General features: G+C 45.3%; 1 protein-coding gene and 1 long non-coding RNA gene across 2 annotated transcripts in view; one reads left to right on the top strand and one right to left on the bottom strand.

Annotated features, from left to right (window-relative positions):
* The first annotated feature begins 5210 nt into the window (after window positions 1–5210).
* Window positions 5211–20372, top strand: part of SIAH3 (siah E3 ubiquitin protein ligase family member 3) — a 77622-nt gene continuing 62460 nt past the window's right edge. Inside the window, exon 1 of the mRNA XM_059144376.1 lies at window positions 5211–5506. Coding sequence (XP_059000359.1) covers window positions 5372–5506 — 135 coding nt within the window. The 5' untranslated portion in view covers window positions 5211–5371. The remainder of the gene's footprint in view (window positions 5507–20372) is intronic.
* On the bottom strand, window positions 11474–15795 carry LOC131813868 (uncharacterized). The gene is made up of 2 exons (XR_009347018.1): window positions 15596–15795; window positions 11474–11773 (listed from the first exon to the last, which is right to left on the bottom strand). It is a non-coding gene; the product is annotated as an uncharacterized LOC131813868 (long non-coding RNA).

Raw genomic sequence — 20372 nt, 5'->3', positions numbered from 1 at the left:
TCCTGAGTCATGGCTTCCTTGTCTGGAAATAAAGAAAATAATGCTTATCTCATGGGTTTGCCATGAAGAGCAAAATAAGACATAAGGTTATGGATACACTTGCATACAGAAGCTGAGTATTTAGCATAGTGCTCGACATACTCCAAGCATGTATATGTTTGTTACTATTGGTCTTGTCGCCAGTAGATAAGAATGTCCGTCTCACAAAAGATTCATCAACACTGCATAGTATTGTTTAAAAATAAAAAGTGCCAATTTGATAAGCAAATGACGCTATCTTGTTTTAATTGATGTTTCTTAGAATTCTACTTCTAGTAAACATTTTTCATTTATTAATATTTTTATTTCTGGGGTGCCTGGGGGGCTCAGTCAGTTAAGCATCTGGGTCTTGGTTTTGGCTCAGTCATGATCTCAGGGTTGTGGGATCAAGCCCTGTGTTGGGCTCCACACACAGTGTGACATCTACCTGAGATTTTCTCCCTTTCCCTCTCCCTCCCCATCTGCTCCTCTCCCCCTTCACACCCTCTCCATCTAAAATAAATAAATGAAATCATTAGAAAAATATTTTTATTTCTTCTCCTGTGTAATCTGTTTATATCCTTCATTTTTTTCCCATAGAATTTTAGTTCTTTAAAATGCATATACAACAGTTCTTTATCAGGAACACAACTCTTTTCTTGTCATAATTCCTACAAATATATCCCCCGACATGTTAGGTGTTTGTTTGTTTTTAATTTCAGTTGTTAGACATTATTTGACAGAATTTAACATTTTATGTAATCAAGTAGTTCCCTTTTTCCTTCAACAGACTTTTTAAATCTTAATGAAGGACTTCACTATTCCAAACACAATTATGTCCTCATCTACATGTTACTTTAGTGTTATTTGGGGCATGTATCTCTGCCTTGATGGTTAAGTTCATAGCCTAAAGAATTTTCACAAAATAGATGTTTCCATGGTATTAGTTTGCTAGGATTACTACAACAAGTACCATAAACTGGGTGGCTTAAACAACAGAAATCTACTGTGTCCCAGTTCTGTAATAAGATATCTGATGTTAGCAGGACTGGTTCCTTCTGGAGGCTGTGAGGGAGAATCTGTCCCACACCTTTCCCCTAACTTCTCATGATTTGCTGGTCATACTGTGTGTTCTTTCACTTACAGATGTATTCTGCCAATCTCTGCCTTCATGTTCATGGGAGATTCTCCCTGGGTGTATGTCTCTGGATCCAAATGCGCCCTTTTTATAAGAACGCTAGTTGTATTGGATTAGAACTTGCACTAATGACCTAATTTTAACTCGACTACCTCTGGAATGACCCTATTTCCAACTAAGGTCACATTCTGAGCTCCTGGCAATTAGAGCTTCAGCATATCTGTTTTTAGGGAAACAATTTTAACCCATAACATTCACAAAATTAGAACACAGACCAAGAAACAGAATATACTTAGCTTTCCAAAACCAACCTTGTGTCTACTTCAGCCATAACCCTTTGGCAAGATTACCACTGCCCCTGGTCTCCCACATCATAGATTACCTTGTCTATGTTCTTGAACTTCATATAAATAGAATCACACATCATGTATTCTTTCACACATGGCTTTTCAACCTCAGAATTACATCTGTGGGATCCACCCATGTTACTGCATTGTTGCACGCAGCAAATAATTCACATTTTCATTTGTATGTAGTATTTAGCAAACAGAGGACAATAAGGTAGTTTACCCATTTTTTTTATTGTTGATACTTGTGTCTAGTTTGTAACCACTGTGGATATAGCTGCAATGCTGCAATGAAAATCCTAGTGAAAATCTCCTGGTGAGCACATGCTCACATTGCTGTTGGGCACACTGAGTGGACTTTCTGGGTCATAGATAGGGTATGGACATGTTTACCTTCAGCAGATGTTCCCAAACAGTTTCCCAAAGTGATCAAAATTTTTGGTTATTCCACTACTTTACCAACACTTTGGGCTGACTTGAACGAAATATTTTTGATGAAAAGATGATAATGATGATGATGATAGTAACTTCTCATTAAAGTTCATACAAAAACCAAGCACTGGGCTGGTCACTTTGCCTATGTTATCTCATGTCATCTTTAAGGTACTTTTCAAGAGCACTATTAGCTTCATTTTGTAGACAAAAAAACTAAGCATCAGTGAAATAAAATACTCCGTAACAGTTAGTAGCAATATAGGGTTTAAATTACAATTTTGTCTGGTAACCAACCTCAGCGACTCTCTAGTCCAGATAAAATGTAAATCGTCCCTCCAGAGGTGAAGGGGAAGCCCTGAGCATCACAGTTAGCACAAGGGCATTGGTATGATGACTGCAGAAGGGCAGCTTAGTGGGACCCAGCTCTATATCTCTATTTGAAGGCTGGATTATGTCACCCTATTTTGGAAATATGTAGCATAAGCATCTGCTGTTAGGGTTAATTCCAAACATTTCTCAACGGGTAATTGTTTTGAGGGCTGATTCTGAAGACAGACGATGTGTTTAATATTCTAAAATAGAGGGACATAAACCAGTGTTTGGGTAGAGAGTTAAAGCAAGGGCTCAAGTCTTGGACCACAGACGAGCAACCACAAGAGCAGGTCAATGGCATTGTCCTCACTTCTGATGTCAACACGCACTCCTCAGTCCCTCAGCCCTCTCTCCCAGGCCCAGTCTCCAGGCCATATGAGGAATACCTACCCTTGAGAACACAGCAGGAGCCATGTCCACTGTTTTCATGACTGCGTGCCCCTCAAGGGTTACATGAATATCCATGGGAAAAATATTTCATGGAGCACGAAGAAAAAACATGCTGCCAAATAATTACCCTTCCACCAGAGATAAGAGGTAGACTCAAGTATTGAGAGGCTGCTTTAAATCAGGCACTGTGCCAGACACTTCCAGATACATCATCTTAGACTTCACAATGACCTTGAGAGACAAATATCTATAACCCCCAGGTGACCTGTGTGGGAACCAAGCCTCAGTGAGGTTAAGAAACCTTCTGAGGTATTACAATGAGAAAAACAAGCAACATAATAGTTTCATTCTAACAGAGGATCTAGAAAAGAGAAATCTGGGCTTTTCCAAATTGTACATTGTGTCTTTAAGGAGTCTATGGGCGCATAGGCTTACATACATTTATTTATTTATTATTTATTTATAAAGACTTTATTTATTTAATTGACAGACAAAGATCACAAGTAGGCAAAGAGGCAGGCAGGGGGCAGGGTGGACAGGCTCCCCACTGAGCAGACAGCCCATGCGGGGCTCCATCCCAGGACCATAAGATCATGACCTGAGCCAAAGGTAGAGGCTTAACCCACTGAGTCACCCAGGCACCCGTATTTATTTATTTATTTATTTATTTATTTATTTATTTATTTTAAGTGAGGCAATGGAAGAACACTGAGTGCTTTCCCACTGAACTGCTGAAAGCTTGCTCTGGAAAATGAAAACTTCAGAAAAGCAAATTCAGGTATCATGGTCCAGCAACCCTTATTTATGAACCATGTAATGAGAGGTTCTAGGGACTTATCTCCTGTAACATTGTATCACATTATATGAGTTTCTAATCAGTTCAAATGTTGTTACCTTCTAGTTTTGTGTCACTGCAATTATTTTCAGAAAGTACAAAGTTTCCATTAATTAAAAAAAGTACCAGTTAGATGCAAACATTGGTTTGGTTTTAAGTTCAAGTTAAAACTAATGCCCGCCTTTGTCTTGGTTTTAGTAAACCTATGCATTTTTCTGCCCTATATTTTCATCTGTTGCTGTTTCAATTGCCTGACCAGGTCATAGAAGTGGGTGTCCTAGGTGTGGGCATACTTTGCGTACATTACAACCCAAGCATTGAGAGTCATTCAGGATGGGACAGTGGGCTCATAGGTGTAACCCACACACACACAAAAGGCTGATCCATCCCACACAGATGATGGGTGACCTCTCAATAGAGAAACAGCTAAAGACAAGGGGAGACACAACACACTCAACTCTCCTGTGTTTGTGGCGAAGACTAACTAAGCCATCAGAACTAGTTCCCTGGATACTCTAGGACACTTGTGTGCTGCTTAGGAGCCTTTCTTCCAGAACCAGTGAGTGGGCTTAGTGCCCCCCCCCCCACCCGTCAGCCCCATTCTAGAGAGGGAAGGCAGTCTGGAGACTGGAATGCCCCCTGCCTGCTGGAGCCCAGAAATGTGCTACTGGCATTCAGGGAGACAAGCAAATGATGTGGTGTGTGTGCTCCTAATCCCTATTCTAATGTCTCCAACAATCTAGTGGTTAATTAGCAATTTGCTGCCCACCAATATGCAAATGAATGACAAGCAGAGGCCCTCCACATCTGTAATTATTTTGCTGATTTACAAGCCACTTTCCTCTCTGTGTAGGTTTTTCTGTATGTGTGCATTCATGCATCAGGGATTTCATTATTTTTAAAAGCATACTCTGTGCGTTTCTATGCTTTAATATTTTCCGGCTTCAGTAATTACCGCATATATATATATATATATGTATATACATATATATATGTGCATTTCTATGCTTTAATATTTTCCAGCTTCAGTAATTACTGCATATATATGTATATATATATATATATGTATATATATATATATATATATATATATATATATATGTATGTATCCCCTCTCCCACACCACCTCCAAATGCTTTTATTTGTTACAGATTCTTTCCTTTGATAAAGATTGGAAAGTAAGATTTATCAAGGAGCTGAAATCCAAATTGCAGAGAGCACAAATTGAAAGATGCACATTTCTATGCTGCCAAATCCTTATCTGGAATCGGGAGTCTTGCAATATTTGATTTTCTCCCAACCAGCTCTGGTGAGCCGAGCCACGATCTGCGTTATCCATCTGCCTACTTCGGAGCAGGGTGTTTTACTATTTGGCGGTTTAAATGCTTTACGTTTTTGCCAGCGCATTAAGAAAGGCTCTCATGTTAAATTAAGTCAATTAATAAATGGAGACACATTAAGCAATCAATTTTGTCAGCCTATCTCCCCAGCATTATGTATGGTTGGCTGTAATCACAAGATAAATGCAATGAGCTGATCTATGGTAATGTTCAATAATACATTCTCCGCCAGGCTCAATTCATCAGGGAGTTTCGGTAGGGGAGGCATTTGTTATTGGCTGTCTCTGCACCTCAAGGATAACATTTCTGTCCTTTTGATTGGCCGCCTCACTGCTGCAAGGTTCTAACCGTCTTATTTTGATGATGAATATGAAGGCACGCTAAGCCGGGCTGGAGCGGAGTGTCTCAGAGGCTGCGCTCCTTCCAGAACCCAAGGACTTACAGCTTCTTCCGCTGCCTCCCTGTGCCAACAACCCCCCCACCCCCAAAAGTTGTGATGCTTTTCTTTACCCAGTGCTTTGGGGCTGTGTTAGATCTCATTCACCTCCGCTTTCAGCACTACAAGGCTAAACGGGTTTTCTCCGCTGCTGGGCAACTTGTCTGCGTTGTAAACCCCACGCACAACCTAAAGGTGAGTTGCTGTCTATCATTTTATATTCGCGCAGTTCGGGTTCCAGTCGTTTCTCCGTCGTCGGGGACTCCCACATGAGCCTGGATCTCCCAGCAAAGGCTCCTCGGCTAGGTCTCGGACGCACCGGGTACCCGGTGGGGTAGCCCGGCTCATTCTGGCTTTCTAGGCGTCTTGTGCTCTCGGCGATAGCGTGTTGTTCCCCGATTTGCCAGGAACAACTGGAGGGATGGTCTGGCCTCTTCTCCCTCTACAGCACCCCCACCCCCGCCGCTGTCAGCCCAGGAGTGGGGTCAGGGTCACAAGTGAAGGTGGTGGAGGGAGTAGGGGGCGTCCTCTCCTTGCTCCCAGATATTCATGGCCAAGTGTTCAGAAGACAGGATTTGAAAAGTTACCCAAATTGCAGACTGTCCCATGTGTTTGGGAAAGCAGGCGAGCACATGGATTTTGGAAGCCCCTTCTGGCGACCTCTGAAGTAGCTGGGGGAGGGGGGGGCGGCGGGGCAGGAGCCCCCAAGAACGGAACTGGGGACTGGGTGAGAGGACTCTTCCTGCGAAGTGTTTATCGTGCTCAGCCTCAGTGTGACTGTGTGTGTGTGTGTGTGTGTGTCTGTGTGTGTGTGTGTGTGTAAGAGAGAGAGAGAGAGCTGGGAAGATCGGGAGGAGTTTGCTTGCGGGGAGCTGGCTGCGCCCCTCGCTCCGGGGACAGGAGGGGGCAGGATTTGCTTCAGTTGTGTAATACTGAAACCGGCTGGGAGCTGCTGCTGTCTGAATCACCGCAGGCCGCCGGCTGCTGCCGGTCTGGCGCCGCCGCCTCTGCATTTGTGCCTCCAGGCCAATGCCCTTTCGCCAAAGAGCCCAAATCAGAGATCTGGAGAGACGCCCCCCCCCCATCACAGCCAGGTCAGGGAGACGAATGAAGAGCTGTTGGCTTGGGGCGGTGCGGAAGAGAGGAAGACGGTGCCGGGGTGGGGGTGGCGCGGATGAACTCCCCAAAGAGGAAACTCTGAGCCCACGGTGGCTCTGTTTGAAATTAAACGATGGCCCCGATGGGAGTTGCTTTCCTGTCCTCCCCGCTGCGCGCAGGGCTGAGTGACAGGGAGGAGCGCGGGTCTGCAGCAGGAGCCACGGAACGGTCTCCGTGAGGACAGATCTGTCATTCTGACCCTGCTCTCGGGTAGGAAAAGTGTTGCTTGTTGCTCATCGCTTTATCAACTCCTACAAAGCGTCAGACTCTCCTCAACCGGAGCCCCTCAGGTCAGCCCTGATGGGTGCCCCTCCCCTCCCCGCACCCCAGTTCCTGGAAGTCCCTAGGAGGTACGGCTGCCCAGAGGCCTTAGAGGTGGCCAGTCCTGGGTGGAGGGGTGAGGAGCTGCCTTGGGACTGGGGCAGTGCCCAGATCCAGGAACTGGCCCTCTGAGGTACCCAGTCTGTGACCAGCACCAGTCACTCTGTGACTCTGCTCTGGGGCTCATGCTCTCTCCTTCCTAAGCACTCGCTCGTTTGCTGGCTCTCTCTCCTTCCCCTCAATCCACTGTCTCTTTTTGCCTTCATGGCTTAGTTTTATAAATGAGAATTCACTGCCAGTCACCCTTAGCAAAGCAAGTGTATGGCGTACATACTAAAATATGATTCTGAATTCCATTTTATGGCCACTTTTGAGACCGCATTCCAACTCCCATTATTTTGTCACTTTACATTAGTTACTTCCCTATGGCAAGAAATTTTGTTTACTCCTATTTTGCATTTTAACACCCTTAAAAATTGTTTATGAAACTTAGCCTTTTCCAAGTTTGAATTTATATGTTTCATTGACTGCGGCTGATGATGGAGGAGAGGGGTGCTGAGATCTTGGGGTGCGGTGGGGTGAGGTGAGGTGCATCTGTGAATATCTTGCAGGGATGTCTGCCTGGATATTGGTAAGTTTGTCCTGCTGCGTGAATCCCAGGAGTTCAGAGTCAGGGCTGGAGGTCAGGGTTGGCTCTGACCAGCTGTGTGCCCTTGAATGATTCAATCTCTCTGAGCCTTCCCTGCTCACCTTTAAAATGGACATAGGAACGAATAACTCCACAGCTCTGGCTCATGGCTAAAAAGGATTACTAGAGGTGAACGTGCTTTCCAGCACTCTCTTCCAGAAAAATTAAAAAAAAAAAAAAAAATCATGTTGGGACGCCTGGGTGGCAAGGTCAGTTAAGTGTCTGCCTTCAGCCCAGGTCATGATCCTGGAGTCCTGGGATCGAGTCCCACACCAGGCTCCCTGCTCAGCCAGAAGCCTGCTTCTCCCTCTGCCTGCTGCTCCTCCTGCTTGTGCTTTCTCTCTCAAATAAATAAATAAAATATTTAAAAAATATTGTGCATAACCTGTGGGGTTCCATGAGGAACTTTAGAAGTAGCCACTTAAAGCCTTGAGCCCACTTAGAAACCATATAAGCAGCAGATAAAAATAGGTGACACATGCTTTGGGAGGCTATTTCCGTGGCTCACTTTTTCAAATACATCCTCATTTGGCTCTTGATTTCCCGTAAAAAACCACTTAGAGGTTTTGCTCCAACAAGCGTCAGCAAGGTAAACAAAGCGAGGTGAGAGTGGCTGACGCTGCGGGGGTCCGATTCCCCTGCATCCTGCCAGGCACAGAGAGCTCTGGAACCCAGAGCACCTTGATGGTGTCTCCATAAGCACATTGTGTGTTTCCAGGGTCCAGGAGGCCCATCAGGTAAGTCCTACCTGCTTTGCAGAGATTTTAGAGCAACAATTCTATAGGTGCGTGGCTGGCCCTACCACTTACGTTAAAAAGCAAATAAAACTCAAAGGAAAAGTGCTCCTTCTAAGCATTAATTTCCATAGACAGATCACAGAAATATGCCTTGGATATAATAAGCTGTGATCTACATGGGGGAAAAAAATTTCTTTTTTTTTTTTTTTCCCAAAGAAAAAAATTGTTGTGGCAATGTTAGCCCTGAATAGCTATTGATCTGTGGTGCCTCCCTACACTTGGTATGACAGGCTGGTACACGAAATGGTGACCAAGGACAGAGACAGCAACCTTGCTTTCAATTTTTTAGGTTGTGTGCAGCTGCAGTGAGGGCTGGGAAGCCTGTGTTGTTCTTTGTGGAAGTATATTTGCACTTTGTCCTTTCCCGGGCTTTTCCCAAGAATGCTAACTATATTCAAGGACCGGAGGCAAGTGCTGAGTTATAATCAAAATTCACTTACTGAACAGAGAAAATCGTGTATTTACCGTGCTTCTCTAGGTCACCTTCATTCTCAATCTTATTATGGCGATTACTCAGTAACCTGGGATTCCTTCAAGCAAGCTGATGCCTTTCCTTCTAAGTGGAAAGCAGAAGCCTTCCTTCGAAGGCAGACACTCTGGTTCAAGCCATTACACCCCTTAAGCCCACCCCTAATTAAAAGGGCCATTTAGAGCAGCTGGACTGGAACACGAGGGATCGGAACTCCGGGGACCTCTGCTTTAAGCAAGGCACAGGCAGAGGGAGAATGAGCAGCACAGCCTCTCCATGGAGTGCAAATGACACTCTGTGTTGCCCTGTGTCTCTTTCTGTCTCCACTGGTATGGATGGCTCCTTGCACAGATAGGATTCCAAATGATGCCCCCCATTTCCCCTTCCCACTTCATGAAAGGTGACCACCGAGAAGCCAGTGTCCCTGGCTTGCTGCCCTCTGCTTCATTCACAGAGGTTACAGAAATGTGGCTAGCAGGCTGCAGGCTGGCACTGGGGAAGGCTCCAGCTGCTGGTCCTGATTCAGCATTCCTTTCTCCCTCGTGTTTTCTGCTTATTTCCAAATCAAGAAAGCCTTTCTCTCCTGGCTCCTCTCCTATCTGCACTAGCCACTTCTATAATGCCCTGTCCAGGCAGCTCACCCTTCTCCCAACCCATCTCTAGGATGTCCTTCAAAGGGTGGGATGGCCGGTCCCCACACCCAGGCCTTTCCAGGGAAGGGTCTGTAGCAGTAGCCAGAGGCCCTCAAGGGTCAGTCCTTAGCGCTTCCCGAGCAGACTGTCCCCGTGCTGAGGCTGGCTGGACAACTTCCTCCTCTAAACCACAGCCCTTGATAAACAGGTTTCTAAAAGCCTAGCAAAAAGCATTCTGGCAAACTTCTGAAGGTCCCTGCCAGTACCAAAGTCATTGGTAAGATCCCCCGGTGCTCACCCATCCCAGCAGCTAGAACAAAGGGTATAACTGCCCAACTTGTCCTGGAAGGCTACTCACACCTCCGTCTTGCTGATCCTAGACCTCTTCTTTTTTCTTTTCTTTTTAAAGGCTTATTTGAGATAAAGAGTACATTGCACGTGTCCGGGGAGGCAGGGGGGAAGCAGAACCAGAGGGAGAGGGAAAGGAGAAGAATCTCAAGCAGACTTTCCACTGGTTGCAGAGCCCATCCTGGGGCTCGATCCCACCACCCTGAGGTCATTAGCCAAAACCAAGAGTCTGATGCCCAACCAGCTGAGCCTCTTGCCGCTCCCCAACCCAGACCTCTTCTTTATTGTGCCTGTTAACCTTGGGCTTATGGACAGAAACACGCAGATACACACACACCCACACATAGGCACGCACGAGATGGGAGGGGCCTGTGGGACAACAATGGCTTTCATTTCAGTGCCTGCCTGACGCTAAAGCTAAAATCCAGGCATTTTAGTACCATTACTTATGTATAATGTATAATGTATAATGCATACACATGTGTTTCATTCTAAGACCAGCCCAACCAGTGTGGATGAATGTGTGTTGAGTGATGGGTGAAGGGGGGGGCTCTGCATGGAGGAGGAGGGGGATCACCCCAGGAGGGAACCGAGGAGAAGAGCTGTGTGGCAAAGCCCAACATCGCCTCTGCTGTTGGTGGGATCATCATGGGAAATCCCGTTCTCGCCCTGGGGCCCCCACTAACTCTGCTCGACACGCGCGAGGCAGGCGGGCTGAATGAGAGCTAAAGACCTGAACATTGTTTTTAGAGATTTACAGGGTGGCCTTTGGAGTGTTCAGCCTCAATACCTGTTTTAAAGCTGTTTAACGTTTCCGACAAGATCGTTTAATAGCTAGTGTGTGGCTTACTCAGCCCTTGTTGACATAACCCACCTCTGAGAATCCCACTGCCGTTGCCTGGAAATGTCACCATCTTCCCTCTGCTGCCCTGTCTTGAGTCTCTTTGCGGTTCATTAGCACCCTGGAGGGGCCGGGAAAGAATGGAGGGGGGCTGAAACGTGGTGGTGGTGGTGGTGGTGGTGGTGGTGGTGGTGGTCGCTTCCTGGGCTTTCTTCTGTAAGCTTCCCCGAGCAGCCTCTTCCAGCCCTCGGGTTCCTGTGACTAGTGTAGGACGCCCCACTCTGCGGGCACGGAGCAGTTATGTAGCTTTTCTGGTTAATGATGATTGCAAATGAGGCTCCCGAGTCCCATAACTAACAACCCCAAGCCCCGGGCAGTCATTTGGCTAGCTGGGAGCTAGTGATGGAGTTGCAGGAAGGCTGAAGCTGGCGTGGAGGGGAGGGGAGGCGATTACCTCTGCACTCCATTTATCCAGCAGCCCCAAAGCAAATTCTGTGCAACTCCCTTAACCACACGGCCCCTCAGGGTGCAGAAACTATGGCAGAAAGGAGGGAACAGGTTCTGAAAGCATTTCTTGAAATCCACAAAGAGGTCAGAGCTATTTGGATCACTACCGCGGGGTAAGGCAGAGTATTTTTCTAGCAATTAACAATAGGGGAAAAAGAATAAAATAAAATAACTGCCTGTGAAGGAATTTTACCCTTCACAAAGTCATTCTGACCCCAATAGCTCTGTTTCTCACAGGCGAAACAGGTCTGTTTCGACGCTACGTGTCACCTGGAAGGGATTGATCTGGAGGACGGAGACTTGTCCTCCCACAGGGGCTGGGGCTCGGGGAATGACAGGGAGCAAGTCAGAGCTGGGAGGTCACACCTTCTTATTGTATAGTCTAGGAAACTGAGGCCAGAGAGGGGGAGCGATGTATATTTTTTCCCAAGAACTGCTGTAACGAACCGGCACTTCTGGGCGGCTTATAGCAATAGAAGCAAATGCCCTCACAGCTCAGGAGGCCAGTAGTCCAAAATCAAGGTGTCAGCAGGGTGGTGCTCCCTCGAAGGCTCTCCAAGGAGGAATCTGCTCTTTGCCTCATCCAGCTTCTGGGGGCTCCATGTGTTCCTTGGCTTGCAGTCACATCACCCCAATCTCTGCCTCTGTGGTCCCATGGCCTCCTTCTGGTCCCTGGGCATCCTGTCCTTTGTGTGGCTACCCTACAAAGTGACACGGGACTGCATTCAAGGCCTACCTGGTCAATCCAGGATAAGAGTCTCCTCTCAAGATCTTTAATTTAAACCTACCTTTGGTCACACCATACTCACTTGTTTGCTCTATAAATAGTCACAGGTTCCAGGCATCAGGATGTGAACATATCAGCTTATAGGCCACCCTTCAACCCACTATGGGACTTCTGCAGAGTCAACCCACTGAATGACAGAAATGGAACCATGAGTTGGGTCTCCTAATGCCAGGCCAACATCCCCTACGCTGTCCCAGGCTGCCTTCAAATCAATCCAAACTAAATATCCCTTGCTTGGGTGCATGCTGTCAGAGGAGAAAATTGCAGCGACCCCCTTCCTGTGACCCATCAGCCCCGGGCCAGCAGCCTGACCTTGGGGTTGTATCACATACCCTACCATCCCCCCTTCACCAAACCCACATTTCAGTAGCAAATCGAAACCTCTGCATCCTCCTCCCCAGTTCCCTGACCCCCACCCCCCGCCACAAATCTCTTTTCCTTTCTTTTTTGAATTATTTAAAAAATAATATAATTAACCGGAATGTATGCACATTGCATTTTTTTAAATCAAAGAAGAAAGAGACACATAGTCAAAAGCATAGACCTTTAAATCTGGCAGATCAATACGGCTAGAAGAAGTGGGTGTAGGGAAAAACGACAACAACAACAAAACGTGGTCTTTGGGGCAGCCAGACCTGAATTCAAATCCAGACTGTGCCACTTGTAGATGTGTGTGACTTTGAACAAATGACTTAGGCTCCCAGATGCTCCATTTGCTCATGTTTAAAAGGGAGGAAAATAATATCCCCCTGCGATAGCAGCATAAGGCTGAAATGAGCTCACGTGAGGCGAGCGTCTGCCGGAGAGAGTCTGTAAACAGCAGTGGTTATTGTCAACATGGTCATTATGAGGAAAGCAACTGCTTGGAAGCTGTTGGCAACTCCCCACTGCCCGACCTGGCTGTCTTTCTCTGCCTTCCCTCCCTCTCTGCAAGCCTCCTGCTCGCTGTTTCTTGATATTTGTGAATTGCCCTTGGTCTTAAAGAGAACAATTATTGTTCATGCCTTATATAAAAGTAAGATTTGTCCCTACTGCGTAGCTTCAGATAGAGCCCCTGAAATAGAGCGTGGCTTGGGTTCTGAGCCCATCCGTCCCACAGGAGAGGGGCTGGGTCTCAGGAGGACAGAGGTGCCTGTGTCGGGACGGGATGGAGAGCTGGGTCCCCTGTCATTCACAGAGCCAGGAGCCGTGCAGAACAGTCCCCATCTCCACCCATCCTGAAACTTGCCCCTCATGACTTATGCATGACTTCATTAGTGGCAGCTGAGTAGGCCCGTGGGTAAGTGGCTCTGCGAGGGGCACCTGATCTGGAGGGTGGGGACCTGAGCGGAGTGACACCACGGAGAGATTCAGAGGGGTGGGGAGATGGAGGTGGGCAGCAACCGCACGCGCCCAGGGAGATGGGACCTTTTCTCTTTGCACTTCAGTCCATCCTGCCTTGAGAGGCAGCTTGCCTCTGTGCGGGGCAGGGATGAAGGGAGAACGGTCCTCCGTCAAGGTTGCAGCCTCTACAATCGAGGGAGGGCAAGAGACATGCTCTCCCCTTCTGAGCCAAGGAAGAATTCCTGGATCCCACTGTCGTAGGGGAGTTTTTAACAGTACTGAGCTCGCCCGTTGACCCGGGTCCCCTGCACTCCAGCCTGAGTTTCCACCCACGCACGCACACTCACACAGTCAATGGCGAGTCGGAGGGTGCCAACCTCTTTGGACCCTGCGTGGCATCCAAAGAGTGGGGCAAGATGACAGGACGCAAAGGCCAGTGGACGGGGAAACGGGACCCCCAGCATGGCAGAAGAAAGAATAAGACGGAGGTGAACAAGACCCTTCTGCCCTATCCAGTCTGTAACTGGCCACTCCAGTCTCAGGAGAGAGGCAAAGGGAGAAAACAGCGTAGGGAAAGAAGAGAGTGCTATTCTAGCTGAGGCCTTAAACTCTGACTTTTGGAGTCAGATGGATCTGGGGTCGTGTCCAATGAGGCTGCTTTCCTTGAGCGATCGCTCTGACCTCCTCTAGCCTGCATTTCCTCACTTGTAAAATGACTGCTTTGAGGACAAAGTCATGTGACGGGCATCAGGTGTTGAGTGCAGCCCCTAGCACGTAATAAATACTCCACTTAGAGGGATCATTACTATGAAACTGGTTCCGGTACTGATGTTATCTGGTGTCCAAGGGCTGACCGAGCTTCTTTTGCCCAGCATGTATGCATGACCAAACTTCTCCTACTCCAACTGGACAGAGGGAAGGGGCAGCACTGAGATGACCTGTGTTGAGTGACTAAGATTTCAAAGCACAGTCTGTTCAGGGAAAGAGAGCTAGAGCAACACCCAAGTTCCAGGTCCTGATCTGAAAAACAAGGACCAAAGGAATGAAGTGACTTGCCCAAGGTCACAGCTGATGAGGGGCACAGTCAGCTGCTCTGTGACACCATACTGCTTGGGGGTGAGGACGCTGGTTAAGGACACTGCCGCTCTAATATGACTTGGTAGCAATGCTGGACATCTTCCCAGGGGGTCCTTGTCCCCAGGCACATGCCTGGATGGAAACCAGTCAGGCAGGGGTGGGGCATCAAAAGGTAAATATTCCTTGGGTCTCTCATACTAGCACAATTACACAGCGAGAGCACAGGGATGAGGCGCCAAATGAAGTCACCAAATCCATGAAGCCCTCGCCCAAGACTTTCAAATAGCAGATGGATCAAGTTCTACTATAAAAAAGCTACATTTTCATCTTACCCATGGGCCCCAGATGAAAACACGCTTCACGAAAACAGATCTGAAACCAGCCTAATGTTTTTAGCCTTAGAACAAGGTCCTTGTGGATCATTTAGAATTGTGGTCTAACTGGAAATGTCAGTTTTACTTGCAAGATGCTGTATCTCTTAATAATCCCTCTGTCCTTTAATGTATTTTTAATCAGGAATTTCTGATTAGGAGGGAGCTGTGTGCTACAGGCTGTCTCCAGCCGAGGCAGCGAGAACTCCAGCAAGGAGAGAGTAGCTTGAGGAAGGGGCAAGGCTGGGCTTCCCAGGATGAGACTGGAAAATGTCCTCTAGTGGAAGAGAGAGGCCACTGCGGACCCCATTTGAAGGGAAGATGGGCTTCACTTGGCATCAGGAAGGCCCACATAGAGAGAACCATATAGAGATCAATAACAGATTTTGTAAGACTGGCCAGCAAGTCTAACCACCTGTTGCGCTTGGCAGCCAGACATCAAGGCCCCCGAGATCTAACTCCTACAACCTCACCAAATATGTGCCAGGAAACCTAGAACCTCAGGGATCCTTTCTATAAATCAGGGGTATATTGAGACTTACAGTAAGCTAAGCCAGCCACACATCCCGAAACCTTTAGACAATCATTTTCTGCTATCGCAGGTATGCACACAGTCACAACAATAATGACATTAAGAGCCCCAAAAGGGCCACCATTCACTGAAGGCAGGCTATGTCCAGGACCAGTGTTAAATCCTGTGCGTTTAATTTGCACCAGGAAGTGCTGTGTTATTACTGTTCTCCATTATACAGAACACCGAAGCGGAAAAAGGTAGAAGAGCTTGTTCATGGTGGCGGAGCCTTCTTAAATTAAAACGTTGTACTTTTAAGCCCTTCTTGCTAAGTCACCTATTAGTATCCTCTTTTCACAACGAACAACAGAGCCCGCTTGCTTGGCCAGAGGACTAGTATCAAGTACATTATATATAATTTAAAAACACTGAAGTGGGATCCTGAATTACTCACCTTTGTGTATGTTCATCAAGTCCACACGTAGATGCTTCAGCTCCTGGAGCCTGGACTGGAGGACGGTCCTGGGAGGCATTCTCCAGCCTTCTCTATGCTGCTGGGTGGAACCAAGCCCCTGCAGCCTACAGCAGTGACTTGACTCCCTCCCCTGCTTCCTGGAATTGCCCTCCAAATAAACTACTGCACCCAAGTCCTTATCTTGGGCTCTATTTTGGAGAACCCAAGTTAAAACTAGTTATGTGTGTGCGCGCTTCTATTATTATTATTATCATTATTAGCTAATGTTTACTGAGCACTTATAAACTGCCAGCTGCTGTGCTAAGTGATTTCCCAGAATTGCCTTTTTTAACATCCTCAGAACAATGCCATCAGCCTATCCCAAGTTTGCACAGGAGGAAGCTGAGGCACAGACAAATTAAGTAACTTGTCCAAGCAGTTGAGTTTAGCTGGTGCTTTTAACCTCTGTTTTTTTTTTTTTTTTTAAGATTTTATTTATTTATTTGACAGACAGAGAAATCACAAGTAGGCTGAGAGGCAGGCAGAGGGAAAGGGAGAAGCAGGTTCCCTGCTGAGCAGAGAGCCCAATGCATGGCTCCATCAGGGCCTTATCCCAGGACCCTGAGATCATGACCTGAGCTGAAGGCAGCTCACTGAGCCACCCAGTCACCCCAATTTTAACCTCTGTCTTAAGCTGTCTCTCCCTCTTTTTTTATTTTATTTTTTTTTTTTTTTTATTTTTTTTTATTTTTTATAAACATATATTTTTTATATACATATATTTTTATCCCCAGGTCTGTGAATCACCAGGTTTACACACTTCACAGCACTCACCAAATCACATACCCTCCCCAATGTCCATAATCCCACCCCCTTCTCCCCAACCCCCTCCCCCCGGCAACCCTCAGTTTGTTTTGTGAGATTAAGAGTCACTTATGGTTTGTCTCCCTCCCAATCCCATCTTGTTTCATTTATTCTTCTACCCACTTAAGCCTCCATGTTGCATCACCACTTCCTCATATCAGGGAGATCATATGATAGTTGTCTTTCTCTGCTTGACTTATTTCGCTAAGCATGATACGCTCTAGTTCCATCCATGTTGTTGCAAATGGCAAGATTTCATTTCTTTTGATGGCTGCATAGTATTCCATTGTGTATATATACCACATCTTCTTGATCCATTCATCTGTTGATGGACATCTAGGTTCTTTCCATAGTTTGGCTATTGTGGACATTGCTGCTATAAACATTCGGGTGCATGTGTCCCTTTGGATCACTACATTTGTATCTTTAGGGTAAATACCCAATAGTGCAATTGCTGGGTCATAGGGCAGTTCTATTTTCAACATTTTGAGGAACCTCCATGCTGTTTTCCAGAGTGGCTGTACCAGCTTGCATTCCCACCAACAGTGTAGGAGGGTTCCCCTTTCTCCGCATCCTCGCCAGCATCTGTCATTTCCTGACTTGTTGATTTTAGCCATTCTGACTGGTGTGAGGTGATATCTCATTGTGGTTTTGATTTGTATTTCCCTGATGCCAAGTGATATGGAGCACTTTTTCATGTGTCTGTTGGCCATCTGGATGTCTTCTTTGCAGAAATGTCTGTTCATGTCTTCTGCCCATTTCTTGATTGGATTATTTGTTCTTTGGGTGTTGAGTTTGCTAAGTTCTTTATAGATTCTGGACACTAGTCCTTTATCTGATATGTCGTTTGCAAATATCTTCTCCCATTCTGTCAGTTGTCTTTTGATTTTGTTAACTGTTTCCTTTGCTGTGCAAAAGCTTTTGATCTTGATGAAATCCCAGTAGTTCATTTTTTCCCTTGCTTCCCTTGCCTTTTGCGTTGTTCCTAGGAAGATGTTGCTGCGGCAGGGGTCGAAGAGGTTGCTGCCCGTGTTCTCCTCAAGGATTTTGATGGATTCCTTTCGTACATTGAGGTCCTTCATCCATTTTGAGTCTATTTTTGTGTGTGGTGTAAGGAAATGGTCCAATTTCATTTTTCTGCATGTGGCTGTCCAATTTTCCCAGCACCATTTATTGAAAAGGCTGTCTTTTTTCCATTGGACATTCTTTCCTGCTTTGTCGAAGATTAGTTGACCATAGAGTTGAGGGTCTATTTCTGGGCTCTCTATTCTGTTCCATTGATCTATGTGTCTGTTTTTGTGCCAGTACCATGCTGTCTTGATGATGACAGCTTTGTAATAGAGCTTGAAGTCCGGAATTGTGATGCCACCAACGTTGGCTTTCTTTTTCAATATCCCTTTGGCTATTCGAGGTCTTTTCTGGTTCCATATAAATTTTAGAATTATTTGTTCCATTTCTTTGAAAAAGATGGATGGTACTTTGATAGGAATTGCATTAAATGTGTAGATTGCTTTAGGTAGCATAGACATTTTCACAATATTTATTCTTCCAATCCAGGAGCATGGAACATTTTTCCATTTCTTTGTGTCTTCCTCAATTTCTTTCATGAGTACTTTATAGTTTTCTGAGTATAGATTCTGTGTCTCTTTGGTTAGGTTTATTCCTAGGTATCTTATGGTTTTGGATGCAATTGTAAATGGGATTGACTCCTTAATATCTCTTTCTTCTGTCTTGCTGTTGGTGTAGAGAAATGCAACTGATTTCTGTGCATTGATTTTATATCCTGACACTTTACTGAATTCCTGTATAAGTTCTAGCAGTTTTGGAGTGGAGTCTTTTGGGTTTTCCACATATAGTATCATATCATCTGCGAAGAGTGATAATTTGACTTCTTCTTTGCCGATTTGGATGCCTTTAATTTCCTTTTGTTGTCTGATTGCTGAGGCTAGGACCTCTAGTACGATGTTGAATAGCAGTGGTGATAATGGACATCCCTGCCGTGTTCCTGACCTTAGCGGAAAAGCTTTCAGTTTTTCTCCATTGAGAATGATATTTGCGGTGGGTTTTTCATAGATGGCTTTGATGATATTGAGGTATGTGCCCTCTATCCCTACACTTTGAAGAGTTTTGATCAGGAAGGGATGTTGTACTTTGTCAAATGCTTTTTCAGCATCTATTGAGAGTATCATATGGTTCTTGTTCTTACTTTTATTGATGTGTTGTATCACATTGACTGATTTGCGGATGTTGAACCAACCTTGCAGCCCTGGAATAAATCCCACTTGGTCTTGGTGAATAATCTTTTTAATGTACTGTTGAATCCGATTGGCTAGTATTTTGTTGAGTATTTTCGCATCTGTGTTCATCAAGGATATCGGTCTATAGCTCTCTTTTTTGGTGGGATCCTTGTCTGGTTTTGGGATCAAGGTGATGCTGGCCTCATAAAATGAGTTTGGAAGTTTTCCTTCCATTTCTATTTTTTGGAACAGTTTCAGGAGAATAGGAATTAGTTCTTCTTTAAATGTTTGGTAGAATTCCCCCGGGAAGCCGTCTGGCCCTGGGCTTTTGTTTGTTTGGAGATTTTTAATGACTGTTTCAATCTCCTTACTGGTTATGGGTCTGTTCAGGCTTTCTATTTCTTCATGGTTCAGTTGTGGTAGTTTATATGTTTCTAGGAATGCATCCATTTCTTCCAGATTGTCAAATTTATTGCCGTAGAGTTGCTCATAGTATGTTCTTATAATAGTTTGTATTTCCTTGGTGTTAGTTGTGATCTCTCCTCTTTCATTCATGATTTTATTTATTTGGGTCCTTTCTCTTTTCTTTTTGATAAGTCGGGCCAGGGGTTTATCAATTTTATTAATTCTTTCAAAGAACCAGCTCCTAGTTTCGTTGATTTGTTCTATTGTTTTTTTGGTTTCTATTTCATTGATTTCTGCTCTGATCTTTATGATTTCTCTTCTCCTGCTGGGCTTAGGGTTTCTTTCTTGTTCCTTCTCCAGCTCCTTTAGGTGTAGGGTTAGGTTGTGTACCTGAGACCTTTCTTGTTTCTTGAGAAAGGCTTGTACCGCTATATATTTTCCTCTCAGGACTGCCTTTGTTGTGTCCCACAGATTTTGAACCGTTGTATTTTCATTATCATTTGTTTCCATGATTTTTTTCAATTCTTCTTTAATTTCCCGGTTGACCCATTCATTCTTTAGAAGGATACTGTTTAGTCTCCATGTATTTGGGTTCTTTCCAAACTTCCTTTTGTGGTTGAGTTCTAGCTTTAGAGCATTGTGGTCTGAAAATATGCAGGGAATGATCCCAATCTTTTGATACCGGTTGAGTCCTGATTTAGGACCGAGGATGTGATCTATTCTGGAGAATGTACCATGTGCACTAGAGAAGAATGTGTATTCTGTTGCTTTGGGATGAAATATTCTGAATATATCTGTGATGTCCATCTGGTCCAGTGTGTCATTTAAGGCCTTTATTTCCTTGCTGATCTTTTGCTTGGATGACCTGTCCATTTCAGTGAGGGGAATATTAAAGTCCCCTACTATTATTGTATTGTTGTTTATGTGTTTCTTTGATTTTGTTATTAATTGGTTTATATAGTTGGCTGCTCCCACGTTGGGGGCATAGATATTTAAAATTGTTAAATCTTCTTGTTGGACAGACCCTTTGAGTATGATATAGTGTCCTTCCTCATCTCTTATTACAGTCTTTGGCTTAAAATCTAATTGATCTGATATAAGGATTGCCACTCCTGCTTTCTTCTGATGTCCATTAGCATGGTAAATTCTTTTCCACCCCCTCACTTTAAATCTGGAGGTGTCTTCGGGCTTAAAATGTGTTTCTTGGAGGCAACATATAGATGGGTTTTGTTTTTTTATCCATTCTGATACCCTGTGTCTTTTGACAGGGG

The sequence above is a fragment of the Mustela lutreola genome, chromosome 13, assembly GCF_030435805.1.
Source record: "Mustela lutreola isolate mMusLut2 chromosome 13, mMusLut2.pri, whole genome shotgun sequence".
NCBI lineage: Eukaryota > Metazoa > Chordata > Mammalia > Carnivora > Mustelidae > Mustela > Mustela lutreola.
The sequence above is the reverse complement of the archived record's forward strand: the minus strand, read 5'-3'. Positions and strand labels throughout refer to the sequence as shown.